At 41.0% G+C, this 26,649-nt stretch overlaps 2 protein-coding genes across 2 annotated transcripts in view; one reads left to right on the forward strand and one right to left on the reverse strand.

Annotated features, from left to right (window-relative positions):
- Nucleotides 1–296: 296 nt before the first annotated feature.
- Nucleotides 297–17,307, forward strand: LOC308090671 (apoptosis-inducing factor 3-like; the record flags this gene model as incomplete). Its single annotated transcript, XM_080435937.1, has 20 exons — nucleotides 297–374; nucleotides 1,480–1,732; nucleotides 5,865–5,955; nucleotides 6,822–6,931; nucleotides 7,237–7,346; nucleotides 7,747–7,791; nucleotides 8,777–8,858; nucleotides 9,021–9,133; nucleotides 9,617–9,703; nucleotides 10,158–10,249; nucleotides 10,929–11,059; nucleotides 12,958–13,073; nucleotides 13,233–13,304; nucleotides 13,784–13,847; nucleotides 14,833–14,909; nucleotides 15,111–15,228; nucleotides 15,383–15,481; nucleotides 16,163–16,238; nucleotides 16,389–16,493; nucleotides 17,203–17,307. 20 exons carry the CDS (start codon nucleotides 297–299, stop codon nucleotides 17,234–17,236), a joined length of 1,953 nt encoding a protein of 650 aa, XP_080292063.1. The 3' UTR covers nucleotides 17,237–17,307.
- Nucleotides 17,308–20,701: 3,394 nt separating this feature from the next.
- liat1 (ligand of ATE1) overlaps nucleotides 20,702–26,649 on the reverse strand; it is a 6,828-nt gene continuing 880 nt past the window's right edge. Inside the window, exon 2 of the mRNA XM_080435229.1 lies at nucleotides 20,702–22,193. Coding sequence (XP_080291355.1) covers nucleotides 21,712–22,193 — 482 coding nt within the window. The 3' untranslated portion in view covers nucleotides 20,702–21,711. The remainder of the gene's footprint in view (nucleotides 22,194–26,649) is intronic.

Consider the following 26,649-nt stretch of genomic DNA (forward strand, 5'->3'; position numbering starts at 1 on the left):
TCCAACTAACTAGATGCTGCGCACAGCTGCTGCCTCTTAAAGGGTTAAAAGCTGGGTTACAAAATGACCCGCCCCCACCTGCCTCTGATTGGCCTACCGAACTTCCGCGTCTGTGACGCACTCGGCAGCCCTGCGGAAGCAGGAAGCGTGCCCGAGATACAAACGCTTCAGAGCCGAATGAGGCGTCTACCTTTATATGTCTATGGTCCTAACACTATCCTAACAGATCCTAACAGAGGTCCTAACACTCCTAGTCCTACGGCCAATGCTAACAGGCCAATCCTAACAGTCCTAACATGAGTGGGAAAAGAGCCAATCAGCTCTCAGAAGGGGGAGGAGACTTGCTTTTCCCTAACCAATCACTAGAGATCAATGTACACTGGCGGATCTTTATAAACACTGTAAAGTTTGCGCTATCAGGAGGAGAGTACTGATTTAAATACAGCTTATTAATCAGTAGCGCACACCCACCCTCAGAAGAGTGTATGGTCTGGAGCCAAACATATACTGTACATCAGCTCGCGGATGCAAAAAAAAGTAAGTTTCATTGGTTTGTTGTTACTGAACATGTTAAATGCTGTGCATGTTTCGTTTAAAAAGAACGTGCAGATGTGTAGCATCAATGCACCATTCAGTGTAAGTTCTACATATGTTGTCAGCTAAAGTCCAATAATATTATCATCATCGGAGTTTGGTAGCCTTGGATCAAGAAGACTATCATGGATGTATTTTATCGAGACCGCTTTCGTATCTACGATAGTCTTGGCTGGCACCCCCCAATGAGTCCTGCACTTTACCAGTAAAGCCCGTACTTCTCCGTACATTTACAAAACATTTTTATAATGTACTTATCCGGTTGCCCCAAATGTTAACTCGCGCTGCGGAGTCTTTGTGTAATGTATTAGTCCATATTTTTCACTAGATATGTGTTTTAATCCCGTTTGTGGCCGAATGCAATTCCCCCCCCTCGTTTACTTCCTGTTTACATAGAGTGTAATTCTGGCTTTTACCTGATGCGCCCCCTCACTACCACCCATTGAGCACGGGAGTGACAGGGAACTTCAGACAGAATTCGACACAGACGGGATTAAAACACTTCTTTATTGAAAAGTACAGACTAATACATTGCACAAAGACTCCGAAGCGCGAGTTAACATTTGGGGCAACTGAATAAGCACCATATATATATATATATATATATATACAATTTATTTTACAGTACAGGCTTTACTGGTGAAAGTGCAGGACGCTCTGGGGGTGCAGCATTAGCTCTGGTTTATAGCGTTAGAAGGTGTCGTCTTTCTAACGCTATGGACCAGAGCTAGTGCAGCATGATATAACTATTAAAAAAAAGATTGACTTGGAACATCATAGATGATAAATTGAAGCAAATTAAGTTTTAAGCTGAAATATGCATGGACCAGTACCTCAGTAACTGTCTGTGCAGTGTGATCACCTGCTCCCTACCCTCCGTATCAGAGCGGGTGGTATGGGCCATCGCCTGTTCTCAATCCTCAGTCTCAGGGAGGGGGTGCTTCTTATCAGCCATCGCCCGCTCCCAATCATCAGTCTCAGGGCGAGGCATCAGCTCCAGCACCACTTGCTCGAAATCGTCACCGTGAGTGGAGACAGCAAAAGGCTTCTCTGGAGGATCAGGAGCTGGTGAATAGAGGTGAACCTCCAAAGAAGCGACAGTCCAAAGAGAGTTACCACTATCAGTGCAAAGCGTGTGGTCAGCCAAAGAACAAATCTACTGGCCACACTCAGGTGAAAGGCAAATGGTACTGTCCCGCATCTGGGCTTACCATTGCTGAGTGGAAGAGCGCAAACACATAGTTTGTAATGCTCTTTTTAGATATATTTTATTTTATTTTAGAAGCGTTTGCTTTTAAATATTATTCTTGTTGCATGGTTTTGATATTTTTACGTGTTGCATGGTTTTGATATTGGTTTTACTTTGTTTTGATATTGTTACAAATAACTCTTGTGAGTAAACACACCCAACCTATGGGTGATAGTGTTTTATTGCGCTGTTTTATTCTGTGTTGCATTGTTGTACAATGCTTGTGGTTGGGGGAAAAAGTCATCAAACTGGGCACTAGGAAGTGTGGGTGGGCGCAAGGGAAATGTGGGCACTACAAATCATAACTCTTGTGGTGGAAAGTAAACACAGCCATCCTTTGGGTGGAAGATCCAGGTGCGAGTCCTGGCAAGAGTGAATTTGTTTGTCTGCTTAGTAATTTATTCAAAATAGCTTTTGGTGGTAAAGTGCATACATATTTATTATGTATATAGATTACATGGGAAATTAGTCTTCCTTATTCCTGATCTGGTCAACAAAGGGTTATCCTTGATTGACTGTTTATTTCAACCCAAACAGCACCAGAACCAGTTTGGTCAATCTGTCCCAGCCGGGACTTGAACCCACGGCCTTGCGTTTTCCCTCTCTTTCCCCCCTCCTCCTCCTTTTGTCCCCCCCCAGGCAGTCCATTTAGCCCCTTTTTTGGCCGAGTGGTTAAGGCGTTGGACTTGAAATCCAATGGGGTCTCCCCGCGCAGGTTCGAACCCTGCTCGCAGCGAATCCTTATCTTAACTGCCAGAGACAAACAGCCTTTACAAAAATAACTCATAATCCTATGTCCGCGAGGTCAACCGCTGTAACAAACATCTGCTGCCTGCCACACATTCCAACAATTATAAAAAAGATTTAGCAGACAGACAAGTCAAGGCACGACCCTGTAGGAAAGATAATAAAAAATGTATCCTTTTGAACCATATGACTCCCTTTTCAAGCCTTTTGTTCAGATTTTTCAGTCTAAATAAAGACTTCAGATAGGATAGTGTAGAGAGAAAGAAAACCAAGGGCAGAGAGAGGAGAGACATGCAAAGAGTGAGAGTTGAACCCCGGACCTCACAGACACAAGCAGCATAGTGATGTGTGCACTAGGTGGCTGAGCCACCATGGACTCCCAGAATAAATTCAGTTTTACTCAACAGAATCAACACCCATAGCTTTATAGGTGAAATTTAGGCCAGGCATTAGAATTTGTATTTTCTTCATTGGTTCCTGTATTGATGATTTCTTGTATATTGTATTGTATGTCGTTATGTCTTGATGAATTGAATACACAGGACCGTAATGGAAACAAGCCCTCAGGGTAGTACCTCTGTACTTTTAGCAAACTGTTAATAAAGTATTCAATTAATCAATCAATGCTACGTGGAATTGTGGGCAGAGCAACCATTCTACAGCATAGGGTGATTCGTTTTTATATGGTCAGTTTCATGAATCCACAGACCTACAGTGGTTAAAAGTAACTAAGTACATTTACTTAAGTACTGTACTTGAGAACATTTTTTAGGTAGGCAAATATTGTACTTTTTACTACATTACAAATAGTTACTTTGCAGATTTAGATTATTACAAAACATTCATTAACCAATTAAGCTACCCATTTTATACTTCCTCTTTTGGAAAATAGTGACAGCATGTAAATCTGCTATTTTTGAAAGATATTGACAAATTGTGAAAACCTTTGAAAAAACATATAAATTGGGACATTCTGCATTTTGACATCTTCTAAAAAGTCACTGGCTTGCCAGCAGAGTGGTCACCAGCAATAGCAGATTAAAGAAAATAGGTTTGTTTTAAATCCCACTGCCACAATTTGAGTGAGTTATTAGTTATTGTCTATAGAAATTACACATTGTGCAACATTTGGTGATTGTGTAAGGTTATAAATATGTATTATATAAGGTTATATAAGGGGTATGGTTGTGATTGATCAAGGCCATACTGTATGTGTCACTCAGGCTAAATAGGGGTTGACTAAATTCAATACACTTAACAGTCAGTTTATTATAATTCGGACAATTTTTGATCCTTTGAATGAATGATCTGGGCCTAATATTCCAGTTTCACGTCACTTGTGCATTGTCAGACTTCCACACTGCGTCCATTCATTGTTGAGGACCGTTGCATCGTCAGCCTTTCTCTATAGGCTACAGGCCGCTGTGAAACACAAAAAAACATTGCTTTTTTCTAGAACAATGACAGGGACCGGACCACAAACACCGGAATCGGATTATTCGCCTGAGACCAAAAAGGTCACTTAGTTTAGCCATCGCAGAATTATTTCATTTATATTTGTCTGTGGAGTAGCTATGTTTATTGTGGTGGATTAAAGTTTTTCTGGACGCAGAGGGATGGAGACTGGACTTACCGTGGTTGTCAGGGAAAGGGACTCCTGTGCTATTGCGATAGGCACAGTTTTCTGACTAGGCCACTAGGATAGAATCACAGACTGACGGTTGTCCAACTCAAAGGAGAACATATTCCAAAGTAGAGTATAACTGAACTACTCTACTACTTCATGTTTTTAGAGAATTTCTGAATATATTTGTTTTATTTTTGTTGAAGAGGCAGAATGTATGGTGGTAAAGCACGTGAGTATACGTATTTCTTCTTATTAAAAACAAAGTAGTGAAATGCCTTATTGTATAGACCTTAGTAAATCTCTGCACATATGGCTTACCTTTTTGCATCTGTGACTTAAAACAAACATTTCTTTAACCTCTGTTTATTGAAACATTTACTGTCACAAGCTAGTTTAAACAATACAATCTGACAATTAACTTTTTCACAAAAGAGGGTGTTGCAACTTGCATTGTGTGCCAAGAGTTTCTAACATTTACATTTTAGGATCTACTGTATGTGTAGAAAATTGTATGTATGTTGAAATTATGTTGACATAGATAATATAAATAATGTTGCTATGTGATTGAGTAAATAAGGTAGCCTGGTGTCTAATTCAAATATTGAAATAAAAATAGCATTGACCTTATACAATATTTATTTACTTTACACACACACTTAAAAATAGATATATGTCCTATAACATTTAGTATTTTAGTTGCCTCTTGTTACTGTCTTTTACTCTGGTGCATTGTCTATTGTTATGTATCATGTATACCGACCCGAGTAAAATTATTTCCCCTTGTGGATAATAAAGGACATCTGATTGAATCTAATCTAACTTCAAGGGTTGTGTGTAAACCGGTGGTGTAAAGTAACTAAGTACTGTACTTAAGTACAATTCTGAGGTATATTTACTTAACTGGAGTATTTCCAATTTGCAGTACTTTTACTTCTACTCCACTACATCTTAGAGGCAAATATTATACTTTTACTCCACTAAAATTTTTTGAAAACTTTAGTTACTAGTTACTTTGTAGATTCTGATTATTATTACAAAAGATACATTACCCACTTCAGCCCTATCTACATTTCGTCCATTTGAAAATAGCCGATCTACAAGCTCACAATGTGTTGCGATGCGCTCACAATGTGTTGCGATGCGACGCATTGTGAGCTTGTAGATCTGCTATTTTCAAAACAATATTATACATTTTATACATTTGAAAACTTGTGAAATGGGACATTCTACATAATGAGCACTTTCTACTTTGGTACTTTAAAGGGATACTTCACTTTCGGGCCGGGGACACATTTAAAAAAAATATTAAAAATAAATGAAAAAAGTTATGGAAAATTCATGGCCCCCTCACACATTAGTAGGACACTCTAATGCGTGAGGGGGCCATGAATTTTCCATAACTTTTTTCATTTATTTTTAATATTTTTTTTAAATGTGTCGGCGGCCCGGAAGTGAAGTATCCCTTTAAGTACATTTTGATACCAATACCTTGGTACTTTTACTTAAGTAAATTCCGAATGAGTATTTCTGCATTGGAGTATTAATACTTTTACTTAAGTACAACATTTGAGTACTTTTTCCACCACTGGTGTAAACATGCATTTCTGTTTTCAGATTTCATTTTAGTTTTGTGATTCTGACCAACAGACCATGGAGAAGGACCAGACAGTGACCCAGAGGAGCCATCAGAGGAGGTGACAGGACTGGTGTGTCTGGAATCTGATCTACTGGATGGACAGTAAGAGACACAGGAGGAGAAGGATGAGGGAGGGAGGAGGGTTAGGGATGGAATGTGGATAGGAGAAAGAAATAAGAGGTGTATTTGACAGCGGTGGAAAGAAACTAAGTACATTTACTTAAGTACTGTACTTAAGTACAATTTTGAGGTATTTGTACTTTGTATTTCCAATTTCCAGTACTTTTACTTCTACTTCACTACAGGCAAATATTGTACTTTAACTCCACTACATTTATTTGAAAACCTTAGGTACCGGTACTAGTTACTTTGTAGATTTTGATTATTATTACAAAACATACATTAACAACTTCAGCCCTATATATTTCGACCATTTGAAAATACCCGATCTACAAGCTCACAATGCGTCGTGAGCTTGTAGATCTGCTATTTTCAAAAGATTTTTATACATTTGAAAACTTGAAATGGGACCTTTTACTCAAGTACATTATGAATTCCGGACTTTTACTTGTAACAGAGTATTTCTATATTGCAGTATTGATACTTTTACTTATTTAACTAAAAGATGTTAGTACTCTTTCCACCACTGGTATTTGACATGTAAAGATGAATAGAGGTGAAAACTCAATTCAAGGTGAATCCAGAGTCCCTAAAAACATAGATGATATAGTTTGATTTAATACAAGCACTCAGTGTGCGGTCGATGTTTTTATGGGCATCAAAATGCATCAAGTGCAGTACACCACACTCAACAGCACTTATGACTCACAGCCAGATACATAGATAATTTTTTTTACAGACAATGTGCACACATTTTTATGACCGTCCTTGGGCCTTGTTTTAAAGCGGTGTGTGTGTATGTGTGTGTGTGTGTGTGTGTGTGTGTGTGTGTGTGTGTGTTTTCAAAGGATGATGGAGGTTGAGGTAGGACGTCATAATGTGCTGCTAACGCGAAGTGAAGGCAAATACAGCGCCCTCGGCAACCTGTGTACACACTATGGCGCTCCACTCAGCAAAGGTAAAATATTCGAACAAAAAGGGATAAATGAGAGTTTAAAGCCTGATTTATACATAGTTGTACGACGGTTTCCCATGCCAAAAACTTTAGCATTTTGAATATTTTTTTTACATCTGCTATGCTTGTAGATCTACTATGTGTGAGCTTGTAAATCTGCTTTTCAAGCACCGTGTGTGTGTGTGTGTGTGTGTGTGTGTGTGTGTGTGTGTGTGTGTGTGTGTGTGTGTGTGTGTGTGTGTGTGTGTGTGTGTGTGTGTGTGTGTGTGTGTGTGTGTGTGTGTGTGTGTGTGTGTGTGTGTGTGCAGGGGTCCTTACTGGGCATAGAGTACGTTGTCCATGGCATGGTGCCTGCTTCAACGTTCACACTGGAGATCTGGAAGAGTTCCCTGGAATGGACTGTCTACCCTGTCATAAGGTACACATACTGGATGGACAGAGGACGGTACAAGACAAGATAGGCAGTAACAGACACAGACGGACAGACAGAAACAGTCAAATCCTCAATGTTAACCACTAGACGATCTACAAGCCTGTAGATCGTCTATTTTCGCTATTTTTGGCTATTTTATCTATTCTATTCAAATTTCTATTTGCTATGTGGCTATTTTCACTATAATGACATAGGGATGCCAGGTTGAAAGTGGCTAATTTAAGAGTATAAGAAATAGACCCAAATCAACACTTACGGGCACAACAAGCAAGCAAGGAGGTATACCATTGGATAAGCAGACAGACAAGCAAGCAACCAAACAAACAAACAAATGGACAAAAGATATTCATCTTACATAGACACTTATTTTACTTATCTTTTCTAGGTCAAAGTTGAAAACAACAAAGTCTATGTGTCCATAAACAAAAAGGTCAGTGTATTTATTTATTTATTTATAAGTCACCATTTTTTTTCTTGCTAAATCATGATCATAGCAGAATGCCGTTATTTCTGTCGTGTATTGAGGCATTAAACTGCGTGTTACCAGGCTTGTGGTTGTAATAAGATGGAGGATTATTTCCTGTAGCCTTCAGTCTTGAATACACCACATTTCCAAGACAAGACACTGTTTTCAATCTAGTAAATGTGGGAGTGATCTATATACAGTTTTCCAAGTCACATTGGTGTTTTAAAATCTGTAATATTGTAATCTCTGATATATTGCACCCTATGAATAGAATGAGGAACGAAGAATGTTTTTAAATACTATTACATCTACAGGGTTCTTGCACTGTGTATGACGCAATCCAGAGTTTATTTTAATCAACCTTATGGTAGAGTATTCTAAAGCTGCACTATGTAACTTTCCTCTTCTACCCCGGATTTGAATCTGGTTTCCTGCGCAAGTGCTGACATTTTTACCATTGAGCTAATAGAGCCTGCCTGCTTGCTCAGGGGATACATTGAATCTTGACCATCAGGTCAAAATTCGTGTTGTACTGTACTCAACCTTTTCCCACAATCTAAATGTGAGCAGGGAGACAAAATACAACCACCCCAATTGTATAAGTTATATTGTATTAACATACTCTACCATACAGATTGGACGACATTACATTTTATTCATTAAAAAAACGTTACATAGTGCCGCTTTAATACAATATAACTAGCACATCTGCAGTGGTTGGTTGGTGCTGGTCTCCCTAATTTTCCATTGAGAAATTTAGACCCTGGTAGGGCTGCCTGAAGATCATGAGCGCAATATTTCCCCTGCACAAGTGGTGACTGTCTCTTGGCTCAGGTCGAAATTTGGTCTCTCATGTAGGAGAGGGTCGGACATAAAAGTTACAGATTACAGCGTATAAATTAGGCTTAAGGAAATAATGCCACTATATTTTCTGCTGTACCTCATTCAGACAATAAGACAGGCTAAAAGAACAAAGAACATGGGAGCCCGAGTACCAGGACTTATTCACACCATTCTGCTACTTGGTGGAGGTGAGCGTGGGCATGTGTGTTTGTGTGTGTGTGCGTGTGTGAGTGTTTTGTGGGTGTGTATGCACCAGCAAATCTGTGTGCAGATGTGTTGTTTTCATATAGCTGACACTCTTCCAGCGAGTATGATGTGACAGATGCTGTGTGTTCTCTCTGTAAGCGCAGGGGCTGCCTCTTTGGTGTGTGCTGAGACCTTGCGACAGGAGCGCTATGGTGGCAGAATTATCATGGTCACCAGAGACGACCTGCTGCCTTATGACAAGACTCGACTCAGCAAGGTACTGTGAGCTAGCATTTAGCAACTATGGTCATGTTGCCGGTGAGTCATTCTCATTCTCATAGTCCTGGTCCGGACTGAGGTAGTGAGACAGTGTGTGTTATCTGGTTAGTCAAATGGATTGTGATTCTACGGAGAAGACAAAAGTATGGGTCACAAGCTGAACCTGTTGAGAAGATGAAAAATCGAATGTAATGTGGCATTACTTTAAGATGAATACATACTGTATCACGCATACCACTTCTTTGTCTCTGCTGTGGTACATCAACCCCCCCCCCCCCACACACACACACACACACACACACACACACACACACACACACACACACACACACACACACACACACACACTACACAAACAGCTGACCAAATTATAGACTAAATCAATGCAGAAGTGATATTTTTGTGTGCAATAATAAACTTAAGGTAGAATTGTCCAACATCAGAAAACACAAAAAACTATTTCATAAATGTTTGCCTCCAGGTAATGAATGTGGAGAATGACAGTATTCTTCTCAGAAGCAGGGAGTTCTTCCACCAGTATGACATTGAGGTGTGGCTCAGGAAAGAGGTGAGTGAACAACACACAGTGACAGCATACATTCATATTAGGAATACATCAATATCAATATCATATTGATACTGTGATATGATACTAGGATGGTATTTTGGATGTAGTAACATCTTGATATGGCATAAATGTCGCCATTTCCTGGTTTTAATCACTTAAGCTTTATTTTATATATTTTTTAAATTGTCACACATTTACCAAAATTATGAAAATAGCTGCTCACAACACTGCTCACAACACGCAATTTTGTCCATATCGTCCAGTTGCTGAACTCTGGCATTGCATATACTTGGAACACGACTGGATATATTAATTTACATGTAGGCGCAGTACACCTGTATATAACAAAAAGAGACTGTGCAATGTTATACTATATATATTCCCCAATATAAATAGCATTGTATAGGACTTAAAAAGTCCAAAAGAGTGTGACAGTCATTTTCCATGACGGCAGGCCATGTCACTGGACACAGACAAGAAGACAGTAACATTTGATGACAGCACAATACAGAACTATGACCAGCTCCTCATCTCCACTGGTTCCAGGTAAACTTAACTTTTATACACTTTCATACATGTGGAAATATGTCATTCTTGCTGAGCAATACACTTGTGCAACAAAGTATAAATTAAAGTTGCAATCCATACTTTGATGTGGTACAAACCAAACTTGGGCCAGATCCAGACAAACCCCACTTGGCCAACGGAGATATAATTGAGCTTATGATCTTCAGGCAGTACTGCTTGTCAACCAGTAGGTGTCCTACTGTACCTGATACCATAGTCTACATTTCTCAATGGAAGATTAGGGAGACCACCTCCAAACACTGCAGCTGTGTTAATTATATTGTACTAGTCCACACCCGGTGAAGTGCGCAGGCGAAAGTAGTTGCAAACGGTGCCCCCCCCCCCACTTATGCATTAAACTTGTTCACATCATACACACAGATGCACATACCCAAGTGCAGTACACCATACAGCAACAGACAATGTATAAATACAAGCATTTAAGTTAAAGCAGTGAAAGGAATTGGATGTTCATCATAAGACTGTTCAATTAAGACGGTTCAATTAGAATGTTTCTACAATAGTCAGTGAGCACTATACTTACTTGAGTAACAATATTGTATCATGCTAATGTTTGCATTATGCATTAGCATGATACAATACATTGAACATGGCGCGGCTTGTTGGGCCAATGCATTAATCTGGTTCTGTTGGTCAGAGCTAGGCCTCTGGACATCCCTGGAATAGAGCTGGAGAACGTTATGATGCTGCAGACGCCACAGGACGCCAGGAAGATCCATGCAGAATGCATGGGGCATCACATTGTCGTCGTGGGTGCCTCTTTTATTGGTAATGTATTTTCTACATTCTGCATTTCGACATGCGTCTCTGCTTTATTAGATTGTGTTAGGGGTTTTAGAGAGAGTGGTTGAGAGAAACTGGATTAGAGGGTTTGATTCATGAATCATGATTCAACCGGTGTCATGATATGCCACATTTATACATAGTTGTACGATAGTGTCACATGTCAAAAATAGCCAAAAATAGGGTAGTTAATACCCTCACAAAAACATGTAGTAATCCTGGTCACTATACTGCCTCCCCCTGGTCAGCCGGGGCGCCTGATGGAGGGGAAGGGAACTGGTTGGAATAACGTGTTCCTTCCACGCGCTACGTCCAACCAGGGAAACTCCCCCCTGTCAGGTGACAAGAAGGTCAGTTGGCTCTCATGCATTGAAGGAGGCATGAGCTCGGCCCTGCCCTCCCTAGGCTGGTGGGGGGAGTGTAGTGCCCAGGATCACTTAGCAAATTGGCACCGGGTGAAAAAAGGGTTACAAAATCGAGGGATAAAGATTATCAGCGCGTTGTTAGCTTGTAGAGCGGCTATTTTTAGCATGTGACACTGTTGTACGGGGGAGCAGAACTATGAACTAGGCATAAGGTGTGTGTCTGTGTGCACACTATGCATTGAGTCTGTTCGAATTCTGCACAGTAGAACCTGTACAAACATTTTCAAGACGCTACAAAAAGGTGCCAGACATAGTGTCAGCAACTCTCATGCCAAGGGTCTCAGTGTGAAGCGAACACATTGCTGTAGCTGCAGAAAGGAAACTCTCTTGACTGCATTTTTGGGCAAGGCCAAACGTAGGTTCTTTATACCTTTCATTGTTAAGCCTGATTCATACATCTACAAACCTTTTTCTCGCCCGAAGATAACTGATTTTCAACCAGAAACACGATGCATAGAGTTGAAGTATAAATTTGGCTTTAAATGCAGCAACATTTTCCAATACGTTGGAAGCAGCAGGACCAGAGGGCATTCAGGGAAGGGTGTTCAGGGCATGCGCTACACAACTATCATGTGTCGTCACCTGAAAAAAAAAAAAAACTCCTATGTGAGAATGCTGTTCATAGATTACAGGTCAGTGTTCAACACCATAGTCCCCTCCAGACTTGATACCAAGCTCAGAAACCTAGGACTCGACCCCAGTCTGTGCGGCTGGACACTACACTTACTGGCTTCATAGCCACATAACCAGGGGAAGTGCATTGACAGATAGCTACTTCCCCCGGACAATCAGGTTTATGAACAAACAAGCTAGGAAAAAGAAGAAGCTAATACAATTATACAAAGCACTCAAACTCAAACTGGGAAACTCAATGAATTGGTAGGCCTGACCTCGACTAAGTCGACTAGTCGACTGGTTAGTCGCGGGGGGTCCGAGTCGACTAAGTGTCTCTTAGTCGACTCTAGTCAAAAAAAAAAAAAAAAGAAAAAAAAAAGTTTTTTTTTTTAAGGGCCAAAAATGTTTTAAATTGTTTTTTGGCCAAGTCTACACCTGCAACCACACGTAACTTCCACTTTATTCTTCTTATTCCTCGTCTTTGTATTGGTATTGTTTGTGTTGGAGCGCCTCAGTGCGGCTGCAGAGTTCATGTGCAACCTCTTCCAGAGAGAGATAGAGACACTAGAAGCTCTGCTGGAGACAAAACAAACTGTGTAGACTTGGCCCTTTGAAATAAAATGTACTATTTTGGCCCAAAAAAAACAAAAAAAAAATAGTTTTTTTTTTTTTTTTTTTTTTTTTTTATTAGTCGACTGCCAGTCGACTATTGGCAATTAGTCGCCAATTAGAGTCGACTAAACAAATCCTTAGTCGGGGACAGGCCTTTTATTACTGTTATTCTTTTACATGCATCTGCATCTGTCTTAAACAGCACATTTGTCATTTTCTTTGATGTTTCAGGCATGGAGGTGACATCTTATATGATAGGCAAAGCCAGCAGCGTCACAGTGGTAGGCAGCAGTGAAACGCCCTACCAGAAGACCCTGGGCCCTGAAATTGGCAGGACCACCGTAAGGGTGAGAGACAATCTGCACTTTCTTTTGTAACTTTGTAACTAATGTTCTTTCTTCTCCAGGGCTTTCAGACTCTTGCTTTAACCTTACCTCAGTTTTGGTTCCTGGCTTGTTGTTGTTTGCTGCTGAGCCTTCTTAACCGTCACTGCATTGTTTCTTCAGATACTGGAAAAGAAAGGTGTAAAATTCTACATGAACAACAGCGTGAAAGAGATTAGAGGAGAGAATGGCAAGGTAAAATGGTCAAACATGCAGACTGAGAAAGTGCTATTTGTGTAACACATTTCATACACATGGAAAATTAGTGAACTTCAAATGACAAAATAAACTATTGTGAAACAGTATAATCATGTGGTTCACTGAATCCACATGGGTGTGACTCCATTGTGGATCTCAGATATCATATGGCCAGCCTGTGACATCATCGTCTATAGTCGACGCATCTATAACGTATGACTCTAAATTTGGGCAAGGTTTCAGCACGATCAAAGACCTTTGACTTCCATTATAAATTAAATACTTCAAAAAGTATAAAACATGAAAGAAATTAGTGTAGGCTTACTGGCAGTGTAAAAGACATTTAGCACTGATCGGCCAGTGGTTTGTTAGATTAAATTTGCAGTTGCACACACAGATACGTAGTCTGATAAGATGGACCTTATAAACTGCACGGCCTGGGTTACTGAATATTCTCTGTTTCTCCCTCTCTGAAGGTAAAAGAGCTTGAGCTAAAAAGTGGGGCAGTTGTTCCGGCTGATGTTTTGATTATTGGAATTGGTAAGTGCAACACAGCAGCTGTAAATCTTTTATTTTTTGTCTCATTGCCTTTGTTGCAACTCTATTTTAGAAACTCCATGGTACTCCATGGATTTGGTTGGAATATTAAAATGGGAATATGTAATATTAATTATTCATCAATTATTCATTAACCACTTAAACCCTTTATATGTCACAATTATCAGAGTCAAGCGGTGTAGGAGACAGAGACAGGGCTGGTCAAACACAAGGGGTTTATTAACTAAGAGGACAAGGCTCATACAAAGGAGCACAAGGAGACTAGGAATTAATTATGAAATAGGAGCAAAGATATAACACATACTAATACAAGGAACATACAAGGTCACTAGTTCAAGCAAACAATTAAACACTGTGACATACCTTTACAAACTGACAAAGAACAGAAAACACAACAGAATTGACAAAGACTAACTAGACACAGGTGAACTCAACAAAGCCTGGTGACGCAAGGTTACAACACTGGTAACTACTGTAACAGGACACAGGTGTAAACATTGTCAAATCACAGGACTGGTTAGACAAGACAGGTAACAGCAACATCAATAAACAAGAAGCACAGGAACAATACTAAAATAAGATAAACAACACCTGGGGAAACTAGTACAACACTTCAAGACCAAAACACAGACTTAACATATAACTACTACAATACATAAACAATCAGGGAAACAAGACAAAAGACAAACCAAACAAGGAACATGAACAGAGGATGCAACTACAGTAAATGTCCAAAGGCTGAAGAGCATATAGGCTTGTTGATATAACTTTAGATTTATTTTATTTTATTAGCCTACTGTTACTAAGAAGAAGAATTAGATTAGTGGTTAATATATGAGTGAATATAGAGCAGCCTAGATGAGAAATTATGGACATGAACTGAAAAAGGATCAATTCTTTGTATTTTTCTCCTCTTCTCTTCTCTTCTCTTACTATTGCCCTGCCTTCCCCTTGTCTCCATCCCCAGGTGTCCTCCCTAACTCAGAGTTTCTGCGGGGTAGTAAAATAAAAATGGACTCAAAGAATTCAGTTATAGTTGATAAGGTCGGTATGCCCCTGTCTTTGAATCAATTATCACGTATTACTATTACATTTAACGTCGGGGAGTTTCCTGGTATACGGCACAACATTAAGATACAACAATCACTTTCCATTATGTGCATTCTAACAGGAAAAACAAACAAACTAAAACACAGTTTATCACAGACTTTCCATGGTTTTTATCTCAACTACACTCCTATACAGTCCATGCGTACCAATGTTCCTGGGGTGTTCTGTGCGGGCGACGTAACTAGCTTCCCCCTGGCTATGGCTAAGGACCAGAGGGTCTCTATTGGACATTGGCAGATGGCCCAAGCACACGGTAACTAGCTATGAACTCCTCCATATCTCTGTCATTACAAGCAACTGCAGTTTTCCCTGCTATCATACACATTTGTTGGGTTTATACCACATACAGTGGCAAGGAGCCCAAGAAAACATAATTTTCTCTTCTTTCCATTCTTACTGTTGGTAAGGGAGGGTAGCAGCACTGAACATGCTGGATAAACCAACTGAACTCAACTCTGTTCCTTTCTACTGGACCATCCTACTGGGAAACACCATCCGATACGCAGGTGGGTAACCTCCCAGTACACACAAAAAAGATAAGATAAAGTAGGTAAGATAAGATATGATAAGATGGGAGGCGTCATCCCCTGGCCAGCCGGGGCGCCTGATGGAGGGGAAGGGAACTGGTTGGAATAACGTGTTCCTTCCACGCGCTACGTCCAACCAGGGAAACTCTCCCCTGTCAGGTGACAAGAAGGTCAGTTGGCTCTCATGCATTGAAGGAGGCATGAGCTCGGCCCTGGCCTCCCTAGGTTGGCAGAGGGAAGGCAGTGCCCAGGATTACATAGACAATTGGCACTGGGTGTAAAAAATAGGGTTACAAAATCGTGGGATAAAAATGTAGATAAAAAAAAAAAAAAGATGGGAGGCGTCTGAATGGTGCATGGTTGTGTTCCTGCCCACCACCACGGATACTATGGGCCTCCTTGTGGATGTGAAACTAGGCGGGGACCTGTAGGAGTTGCTTGCTACACCAGCAACTTCTACAGGTTGCGTACGTTATGTACGTAGAAACTCCTCACTTGCAGGTGAAAAGAAGCGGCCGGCCACTTCATGTGTTTCTGAGGAGACACATGCTTGTACTACTAAATTGGGATCAAAATGAATAAAGGGAGGAGGAGAAAAAAAGATTAAAGATATAATAAAAAACAAATTGCGATATGTAAAGATCTGGTGTTTCTCTTCAGGCTCTGGGATCGGATACACTGAGATTGTGATGAAAGGCAATGTCGAGGATATGAAGTTCCTCGCTCTCTATATCAAGTGAGTTATAGGACAAACAGCTGCTACTATCAACTCTGTGTAACTAATTCACACAAACCCAAGAGCAACACAACACCTTTCACAGTATTGACTTGATGTTCTACTCATAGTTTTGGGAGGAGGGGTCAGTAATTCTAGTTTGACCCATAGGGATGATGAGGTGATTGCAGCAGCAGGTCTGAACTTTGACCCTGCTACGGCGGCCGTAGCAGAGAGGTTTGCAGCAGGGAAGACCATCACAAAGAAAGAAGCTGAGTATGTTGTCTCCTTCTGCTTCTGACCCTTCCTCTTTTCATCATAACCTCCCATGGCTCTCTACAGACTCTGCACTGAATGTCAGATCTAGAAGCTCAATAATTGCTTGAATTATTATGCAATTATTTCGATAACAAACACAAATTTCAAACAAACTTGTAGTACTTGCGATGCTTGTAGATCAGCAATTTGACTGAAACTGGTTTCAGTCACATTCACTACAATTCAGTTCATTCATTTTAATTCAAATCATTTCAGTTAATTTAATTTAAATTCAATTCAGTTCATTTGAACTCACTTCAGCTCAGTCTAAGCATTGCAGCCAAAGTCTAAGCGGAAGGTGGTGCAATGAATTGTTTAGATTCATACAAAGAAAAGGACTACGTTTCAGTTGAAAATCAGTCCAGTTGTTCTCAATTTGAACCTTGATTGTGGCCTTTACCGTTGACCTTTTCAACCCAAAAGTTAATTGTCGGGTTCAGACAATTTGAGAGTTTTCATTTAATTTAAGAGACGTTTTATCCAGAGCGATAGTTATGTTGCTAACAGACACACAGAGCAGGACCTACATATTACGATACCCTACCACATATTGCTGCGGACAGGGTAAAAGCATCTTACAAGGTAGGCTAGCTGACAGTATTTCAGACAGAATGAGACAAGGAGCCTGGCTAACAGAAGCATTCACTGTTCCTCTCCTTGCTCCCAGATCTGATGACCTGAGCTGGCTGATGATGTCTTGAACCATCCCTCCATCCACTGGCTGGATCATCAGTACAGCACAACATCGTCGACATACTCTAAGAATGTCCTCCGTCTGTCCCTCATTCTTGCCACCTCATTAAGCTGTCACCAAAATGGTTCCTGGACCGTTGACCTGGGAAAGAAAGGTTTCATACACGGCAAGCGGCGCATACAACGGCATACGTTTTGTCGAGAGGCTCTGGTTTACAGTAATGGACCATCCTATGGAGGACATGCCATAGTTATTACTGTATGCCGCAAGTGTGTAAGAGAGGGACGTGGTTCCCTGCAAGTGACTTGGGCTGGGACAGGCAGGTTTTGGGGTTGGATGTCAGTCGGCACCTCAAACAACAGATACCTCAGCTAAGCAGAGCTTTTTGGACCATCCATGTTTTTTGTTAGAGTTTTCTTTTTCAATTGATTTGATTTATATCCATTTTAAATCTATGGATCTGTGTCTTCACACTGACGTTTTTGATAACTAGAACACCTCTACGATGCCCCTGTATTTGCTGCAGTGGTTCTCCACTCAATTTTGCCTCGACCAAGATCCCAGTATATTAAATAAGACAACATTTACCTGTTAAAAGTATTTAATTTGTACGGGTATGTGACACATACAGTTGTGAACCACTGGGAGAAACACTGACTCAAAGGGTGTTGAAGCCCGCCGTCAATGTAAAACAGTGATCGGGGGAGACTTTACTTGGATTTGGGGTGGAGGGTTGTTGATGGAAAAATACAAGTGACCTAAGTGGTCATTGTGGCTCTGTCCTTTATCCAAACAGAGGGTTGGGAGTGGGATTAGGAGAACACAGGGGGAGTGTTGAGCTCTTTGAGGCAGAGATGCTGAAACAGGCAACAGGAACAAAACGCATCGACGTGTGTGGATAATAGGCCTGGGACAAAAAACAGCACACAAACAGACTAGAACAAAACATTCACAAAAGAAATGCTGTGTTTTCCTCCTCTCCCCCCTGTCTCTCTGTACCACTTTACCATCCTTATCTCACACCATTCATTTCAATCTTCTTCTCTCTGTGACGTCTCGTCTCTTTCACCTTTGTCTTCTGGTAACCTCTACACTGCCATCAATGACTCGTGATAGTTTCATCTCAATTTATTATGTACTGTATATTATTCACAAGCTCTGCTCATCTCTCTGTAAGCACTCCCTCCACCTCCCTTAAACATACTGTACTACTATGTGAAGTAATTGGAGGCCTATGAGTTAAATCTTATGGTGACACCGGGAAACGTGAAGCAAACATCTTACAGCCTCACCCAGTCAAGAGGACTGCATCAAACCTTGTACTGTATGAAATAGTTTTGTGGACTTGCCATAGGTTTTTCTTGTAACACCACAAAGTGAAACCATGAGGTCAACAGAGTAATAACATGTGCCATGTACCTGTCGATGTGAAAGCTTATAGTCCTGTGTTTCTCTTTTTCTCTTTTTTTTTCACCCATAAAGTTCTCAGGCACACCATCTCTTTCCTGTCGTTCATTGTTTTGTCCAGTTGTGGGAGCAATTTATTTAGAGTGAAATGTTTTTCTGCTATCTTTGGTAGAGTTGGCTTGCCTATAGAAACACACATAAAGTTGATTATCTCAGAGATTGTTTTCACCCCTGTCTCGCCGTCTGTCATTTGCCCGGGCTTCTGTCTGACTGTACAGCTAATCTCGGACACTGCTGGACCGATCAGCCTAACACTTTGCATGCACACTCCCAGTAGGCCACGGGAGAACCTCCCACCCCAAACTCTTCAAATCGGCTTCATTGTAATGATAAGATGCCACTGTTGGCCTAACTTTTTGAACCGTAGGTCGTACAATAAAAACAATTTCCCCTGACTTCCTTGGATCATGACGGCCATATAGGCCAGGCCCATTTCCACCGACTCAATTTCCCGTCATTTTGTGTTTTCTTTAAAACACACGTTTCCTACTACAACAGATGTTAAACCAAAACTCACAGAAATTGGTACACTATTATTACAATACACTATTATCTCTGGAGTCACGTGGTATACCTGTATCATTCAGATGTTTTCATATTCCAATCGGATTGGCAGATTTCCTTCCAAAGTTTGTGGGAGGCGCCCGTTTTACAAAAAATGCCAAAAACTCATGTCCGATCTACCCCATATTTGAATCACACATTGAGGGGCCTATAAGCCAAAAGCTATTTCACTTCCACCCATAGTGGGTGCCACAGATACTACAAATGTCACGGTTTGTTGTAGAAACATGATTTTGTTTTTTAATCCAAATTAGGTACAGATGGTCTTGTGTGTCATGTGACATTGAATGACCATAAAAAAGGGTTTGATATTCCGTTATGTTTGCCTGTAATAGCCTGCCAAAAGTTGGGTGCAGGGTCTATTTTATAAAAAAGCCTTTATAGAGTGCACCCACAAAAGCGCTTTCACTTCTGCTCATGGGTCGCCACAAATGTGACAAGTTGCACCATCTGTTGCACAAACTCTTTCCCCCCAGCTTCGTCATGTCCTGGTGGTTGCACCCCTTGACTGACACAGCCCTGTGGAGGCAACCCAGCCTGCCGGACATCTCTGAGAAGCGCACTTTTTGTTTTATTTTTAAAGATAATTTTGGGGCCTTTTCTGCCTTTATTGATAGATATACAGTAGACTGACAGGAAATAGGGAGAAAGATGGGGTGTTTACATGCAGCAAAGGTCATCGGATTAGGGACTCGAACCCGCGACATGCTGTCAGGCATTACCAGCCTAGGTGCCCAGACGGCTACGCCAGCCGCCCGGGCCAGAAGCGCACTTTTCTACTTATATGTTTTTGTCAAAGCCATTATAGGCCAATGAGGTTAAAAATAGGAGGAATGGGGAAAAATTGCTTGCCACCACTCTGGTTACCCCAAGAGTTTTCAAAGCAACTAATACATTACAGCTAGCCTTGCTTAATGATAACAGCATGGCTTGTCATCTTTGACATGAAATTGTAATTACATTTTAATGATCTTTTACCTTATTTTAATATCTGTTCTACCACATGCAACCAGACTTCATACTATATAATCTCATCTTTTTTATGCCTCCGCCGGTGGACAGCTGGTGGCCAGCCTATGTTTTTCGATTATCCATCCATCAGTCCACATCCCAGCCTGGTGAATGTGATATTTCAGGAATGCCTTGAGGGAATTTATGATATCTGGCACATCAAGGATGAACTGATTAGAAGTACGTACATGTCGGAGGTCAAAGCTCAAAGGTTAAGGTCATTGTGATCTCACAAAACATGCTAATTAAATTCCTTCAAAACATATACTATGAGTCTAGACAGACATGGATATCAATTCAACTGGTTGTCGGAGGCATACTACTGTGATTCAGTATTTCTAGTTTTATTTTATGAAGAATTGTATCTTATATTGTTTAAGAAAATGTCATGGGTAAAACAACATATTTCTGTCATAGTAATGCCCTTTTCACATCGCTGCTTTGTGTTTCATAAGACATGTATTCATACAAATAGTAAACAGGCAATACATTTATTCCGCCTACTGCTTCGTGCTTGCATGACAAGGCTGGCTGGTTTGTCCAGGTAAAGTTACCATTCAAGATTTTGTGCTTACTGTGTATGGACTGGAGAATAAAGTACATTTTCAACATGACTTTCCAACTTAATTGTTTAAGTTGCACTTTCTGCTTCACTGGCTGGAAGAACTGAGACAGAGGAATGATATTCTAGATGGCATGCGACACACAGCTTGAACTGGATTAAACCTATGGCTATGTCAGTACACTATCCACCAACGGGGGCTACCAACAAAGACGCTCTGATGATTGGACTCGTCAATGATCAATCTTGGAGATTAGATGCTAAATATTTAAGAAGCACTAAACGTACTCCATTAACTTTTAAACAAGCCCATTCAGGCAGGGTAACCAAAGCAGCCTACTGCTTCACCCATTGACTATGGACCGTGACAGCAATTAGGGGACGATTTAGTGGACACTCCTGGCAGCCTGGATGCATACTATTCTCCTGACAGAGCAGGCATTATTCATTAAAAGGGCGAATTAGAGGTGCTTTGAATTGAATTAACAAGGCAGAAAAATGCTAGATTTCCTCAGCTCTTAATACAGTCAGCCACACTGTCACATAGCGCCCTCTAAATGATATTTTATGTACTGCAGTATAATGATCGTGCTAATCTACAGTAACTACATTGTAATGGGACATTGATTCAGTTTAAAACATACCTAGCTATAGGTATGGAGCTATATACACATCCCCACTTATAATCGCAACATACATTGCAATAATATAATATTTCAGAATAAAATAGGATGTTAGAGGTAGCCTCTCCTAAAGGATCTGTGATAAAAATTGCATACTGGCGCCGTTTCCTAGAATAGATGATGGTGATAAATCCCTGAGGTTCAAAACATCCAACCAATAGGTAGGGCAGCAGTCTCAGGATGAAACACACAACACTACTGGTTGAGATTAGGCACGGCCGTATCGTCTTTGTCCTTGTTAGGAACGTCTTGTCTTGTGGCCGTCTCGTGGGCTTCCGCCATCATGGCCTGCCTGTGGGCAAGGTAGCGTTGCCGCCTGTTAGCCCTGTACAACTCCAGCCTCTTCTCCTCTGCAAGGGGGTCCTCCAGCACACCCTCCCACCTTATGGTCTCCCTAGACTGGGGGCTCAGCAGCTCCGGTTTGCCCCCCTGTGGCAAGGATGCGCTGGTGCTCTTCTTCCTGTCGGTCTTACTGTCTGTCCCCGCTGACGGTGCTGTTGAATGTTTGAGTTGCTGCTTTTTGCTCTTCCTGCCACCAGCGCCGGCCTTCGGTCCGTCCGCCCTGCTGCAGGCTTTGACCTTGGGCAGCTGGGTTTTCGGTAGACTGCGGTGGGGGGGAGGCTGTGGGAGGAGCGCAGGAGAGGTGTCGGGGGGCACAGCGACTGTTTGAGGTTTCTCTGCATGGACGATAAGAGAACACAAACACGTTCAAATCCATTCGGATCAATTTAATTCAGCTTTTATTCAACAGGCTCACCTTAGACAACTGTACAGTAAAATGAAAAGCAGTGAGGCTATACTTGGAGTAATATTGCAGAGCAGGCATGAATGTAAACAAAAACGGTGCAGAAAATACTAACAGCGCATCAAGAGCACTGACACTACACATGCATGTGCATTCACTCATCACACACGCACGCGCGAGCGCAGGGTCGGCCAGGGTGTATATTACTAACGACTCCCTAGAGAGTTCATGTCATAGAATAGATCTGTCTAATGGCTTAGCTTACAGTAACTAATGAGCTGTAACATATCAGTGAAGCAACACTTCTCCGGTGACCTGTTAAGCCCCATAGGCAATGCTCTGTCACAAGCTCATATATGCCTTACATTTGTGTCATTAAGCTCACCAATGAGGAAAGACTTGCATTGTATATTAAGATCAAAGTAATGCAATCCATAGTGTTCAGATTTACTTTTTAGTTTAATCAAGATAGTCAATCATTTTGACGTTTTATCATTTCTATTGCATACTTCTATTCACTATAAAAGAACATTTAGAGAAAATGTACAACAAATATACAATTTGCTGATTTTGCACTTCCAGTCACATAGAGCAACACTATATCTCAACATTAGTTTTCACAATTACTTATGATTACATACAGTGTTGGTTGCAGTGAACACATAAGACAATAATGAGAGAGCCCTGGTACTATCCCCTTGCTATATGCCCATTGATTGATTGATTGAATACTTCATTAATAGTTTGCAAATAGTACAGTGGTACTATCACACAATGATGCTAAAAGGATAACACAAAAAGTGTGTTTCTATTACAATATAAAGTATTGCATAGTACAGTAGTATATGTAGTTGTGTTGTTGATGTTTTTGTGGCACATCCTTCTTGGATAGCCTACTTGTGTGTAAAGTGACACAGTTGGTGTTTGATATTGTTGTCTTGTCAATCAAACAAACACTGTTTGTAAACTGGTGTTGCTTTATGTGAGAGTAAAGATAAAAGGAAATGTAAATGATTAAAGATAGAGGTAAAGAGGATTGTAATGTGCTGACAATTTAAGTGAAACTTGACATGTGATGATAACTTCTGTTAGCACAGAAGGTAGGCATATAGAGACCCACACCTGATGCCAATAAGTGAAGTAAACCTGTGGAGGCCACATGTCATACAGTATTTACTACAATCACGTTACATGTCAAAAGTTGATCTGAAACGTAAACAAATGGCAAAACGTCTATCGAGCCTAGCCCTCTTTGACTGACTGACACACCTGACATAAATAAAAGATAATGAGGAGGCACCACAACAGGAGGCAGAGGAATCAAGCAATTAACGGAAATGAGGCAATCAAAGCATGGGAAAACCAAACAAAAATATAGCTGCAAGCAGCGATAATACGGGGCCAGTGAATAGAGAGAGAGAGAGAGAGAGAGAAGAGAGAGAGAGAGAGAGAGAGAGAGAGAGAGAGAGAGAGAGAGAGAGGAGAGAGAGAGAGAGAGAGAGACGGATTAGATTGAAGAGAGAGAGAGAGAGAGACGGAATAGATTGAAGAGAGAGAGAGAGAGAGACGGAATAGATTGAAGAGAAAGAGAGAGAGAGAGAAACGGAATAGATTGAAGAGAAAGAGAGAGAGAGAGAGAGAGAGAGAGACATGGAAACGGAATAGATTGAAGAGAGAGAGAGACATGGAAACGGAATAGATTGAAGAGAGAGAGAGAGAAAGAGACATGGAAACGGAATAGATTGAAGAGAGAGAGAGAGAGAGAGAGAGAGAGAGAGAGAGAGAGATGAGAGAGAGAGAGAGAGAGAGAGAGAGACAGACATGGAAATGGAATAGATTGAGAGAGAGAGAGAGAGAGAGAGAGAGAGAGAGAGAGAGAGAGAGAGAAAGAGACATGGAAACGGAATAGATTGAAGAGAGAGAGAGAGAGAGAGAGAGAGAGAGAGAGAGAGATGGAAACGGAATAGATTGAAGAGAGAGAGAGACATGGAAACGGAATAGATTGAAGAGAGAGAGAGAGACTTGGAAACATAATAGATTGAAGAGAGATGGAAGCGGAATTGACATCTCAACCTATTGCCATTAACAGGAATCGAACCCTGAACCTTCGGATTGACAAGCTGCAACACTACCTATAGTGCTATAGCTTTGTACAGGCTGAGGTTGTCTGTTGAAGATAAAAGTGAACCAGTGAAAGCAGCCGATCTACAAGCTCAGAAACACGTTGCTATCTGAAAAGTTTTGAGATTGTAGATCGGCTATTTTCAGAATGAACTATGTCATACATTGAAAAGACATACTCTCAAATAAGCATTTCAGGTTATCTTTAACAATTGCACTTGCATTAATTGACACAATCATGTTGTGTGCAATGCAACTTAAATGAAGTCTGCATCAAGTGGGGCTTGAACTGGCAACCTTGAGGTTCTCACACACTTAAGCGAGAAGCCATTGGACCAACAGACCTGCACCTGGTGAGAGAGAGAGAGAGAGAGAGAGAGAGAGAGAGAGAGAGAGAGAGAGAGAGAGAGAGAGAGAGAGAGAGAGAGAGAGAGAACGGAATAGATTGAAGAGAGATGAGAGACATGGAAACGGATAGATTGAAGGGAGAGAGGGAGAGAGCGAGAGAGACATGGAAACGGAATAGATTGAAGAGAGAGAGAGAGACTTGGAAACATAATAGATTGAAGAGAGATGGAAGCGGAATTGACATCTCAACCTATTGCCATTAACAGTGAATCGAACCCTGAACCTTCGGATTGACAAGCTGCAACACTACCTATAGTGCTATAGCTTTGTACAGGCTGAGGTTGTCTGTTGAAGATAAAAGTGAACCAGTGAAAGCAGCCGATCTACAAGCTCAGAAACACGTTGCTATCTGAAAAGTTTTGAGATTGTAGATCGGCTATTTTCAGAATGAACTATGTCATACATTGAAAAGACATACTCTCAAATAAGCATTTCAGGTTATCTTTAACAATTGCACTTGCATTAATTGACACAATCATGTTGTGTGCAATGCAACTTAAATGAAGTCTGCATCAAGTGGGGCTTGAACTGGCAACCTTGAGGTTCTAAGGCACACACTTAAGCGAGAAGCCATTGGACCAACAGACCTGACCTGGTGAATGAGAGAGAGAGAGAGAGAGAGAGAGAGAGAGAGAGAGAGAGGAGAGAGAGAGAGAGAGAGAGAGAGAGAGAGAGAGAGAGAGAGAGGAGAGAGAGAGAGAGAGAGAGAGAGAGAGAGAGAGAGAGAGAGAGAGAGAGAGAGAGAGAGAGAGAGAGAGAGAGAGAGAGAGAGAGAGAGATGACATTTTACATCCTGCCAAGTGAAAAGCAACATGTGGTTTCACAGGTGTCTGAATTAAATATTAGATTGTAATGTCTTAAAAAATTGCACATGAATTATTTGATGCAGTCATGTTTTGTGCGATGCAATTGAAAAGTGGAATGACCCACCTACAGACAGAGCCAGATAGACAGACAGAGTGAGAGAAACAGACAGCTCAACCTATTGCCATTGACAGGAATCAAACTCTCAACCTTCGGACTCACAGAATGAGACACTACAAGTAGTGCTATAGCTTCATCCAGGCTGAAGTTGTCTGTTGAAGATCATACACTTTTGCCTTCTGTCATGAACCAAGCCCCTGTTTCACTAACACTAAGATCACTCGTTCACAAACCATTTACCAATAGAGAAATTGTATGTCTCCTCGAAACCGAAACCAGTGAAAGCAGCCGATCTACAAGCTCACAAAACGTTGCTATCTGAAAAGTTGTGAGATTGTAGATCGGATATTTTCACAATGAAGTACGTCATACATTGAAAAAACATACTCTCAAATAAGCATTTCATGTTATCTTTACCGTTTGCATATGTATTCATTGATACAGTCATGTTTTTTGCAATTCAACTTAAATGAGTCTGCATCAAGTGAGGCTTGAACCGGCAACCTTGCGGTCGTGAGGCACTCGCTTAAGGGAGAAGCCATTGGACCAACAGACAAGAACCTGTGAAAAAGGAGATCACACAGATGATACAGTTTCACGCAAATAGCTGAAAAATCCTGGGTTTAAGTGTTTTTCAAACTGCTCAAAATTGCAGACAATCTAAGGGCGGAGCTTACTGGTTAACGTGATACATGTGTTCCTCATGAGTCAAGGCACATGTGTAAGCAGGTTTAATGGCTGTCGGCCAAACGAGGCATGACTTTTGCCTGTTTAAAGTTTGCATTTAAAAAAAATCGCTATAGCGCCCCCCTTTGACCAATTGGAGTAAGATTGGTTTCAGTGATATTTGGAATGACCCTCAACATTACCGCAAAGTTTCAAAGAAATGTGAGTCTGCATGTATGTGTTAGGGGCAGATGAATAATTGTCATAAA

This window comes from Gymnoscopelus braueri (genome assembly GCF_963280865.1).
Source record: "Gymnoscopelus braueri genome assembly, chromosome: 8".
NCBI lineage: Eukaryota > Metazoa > Chordata > Actinopteri > Myctophiformes > Myctophidae > Gymnoscopelus > Gymnoscopelus braueri.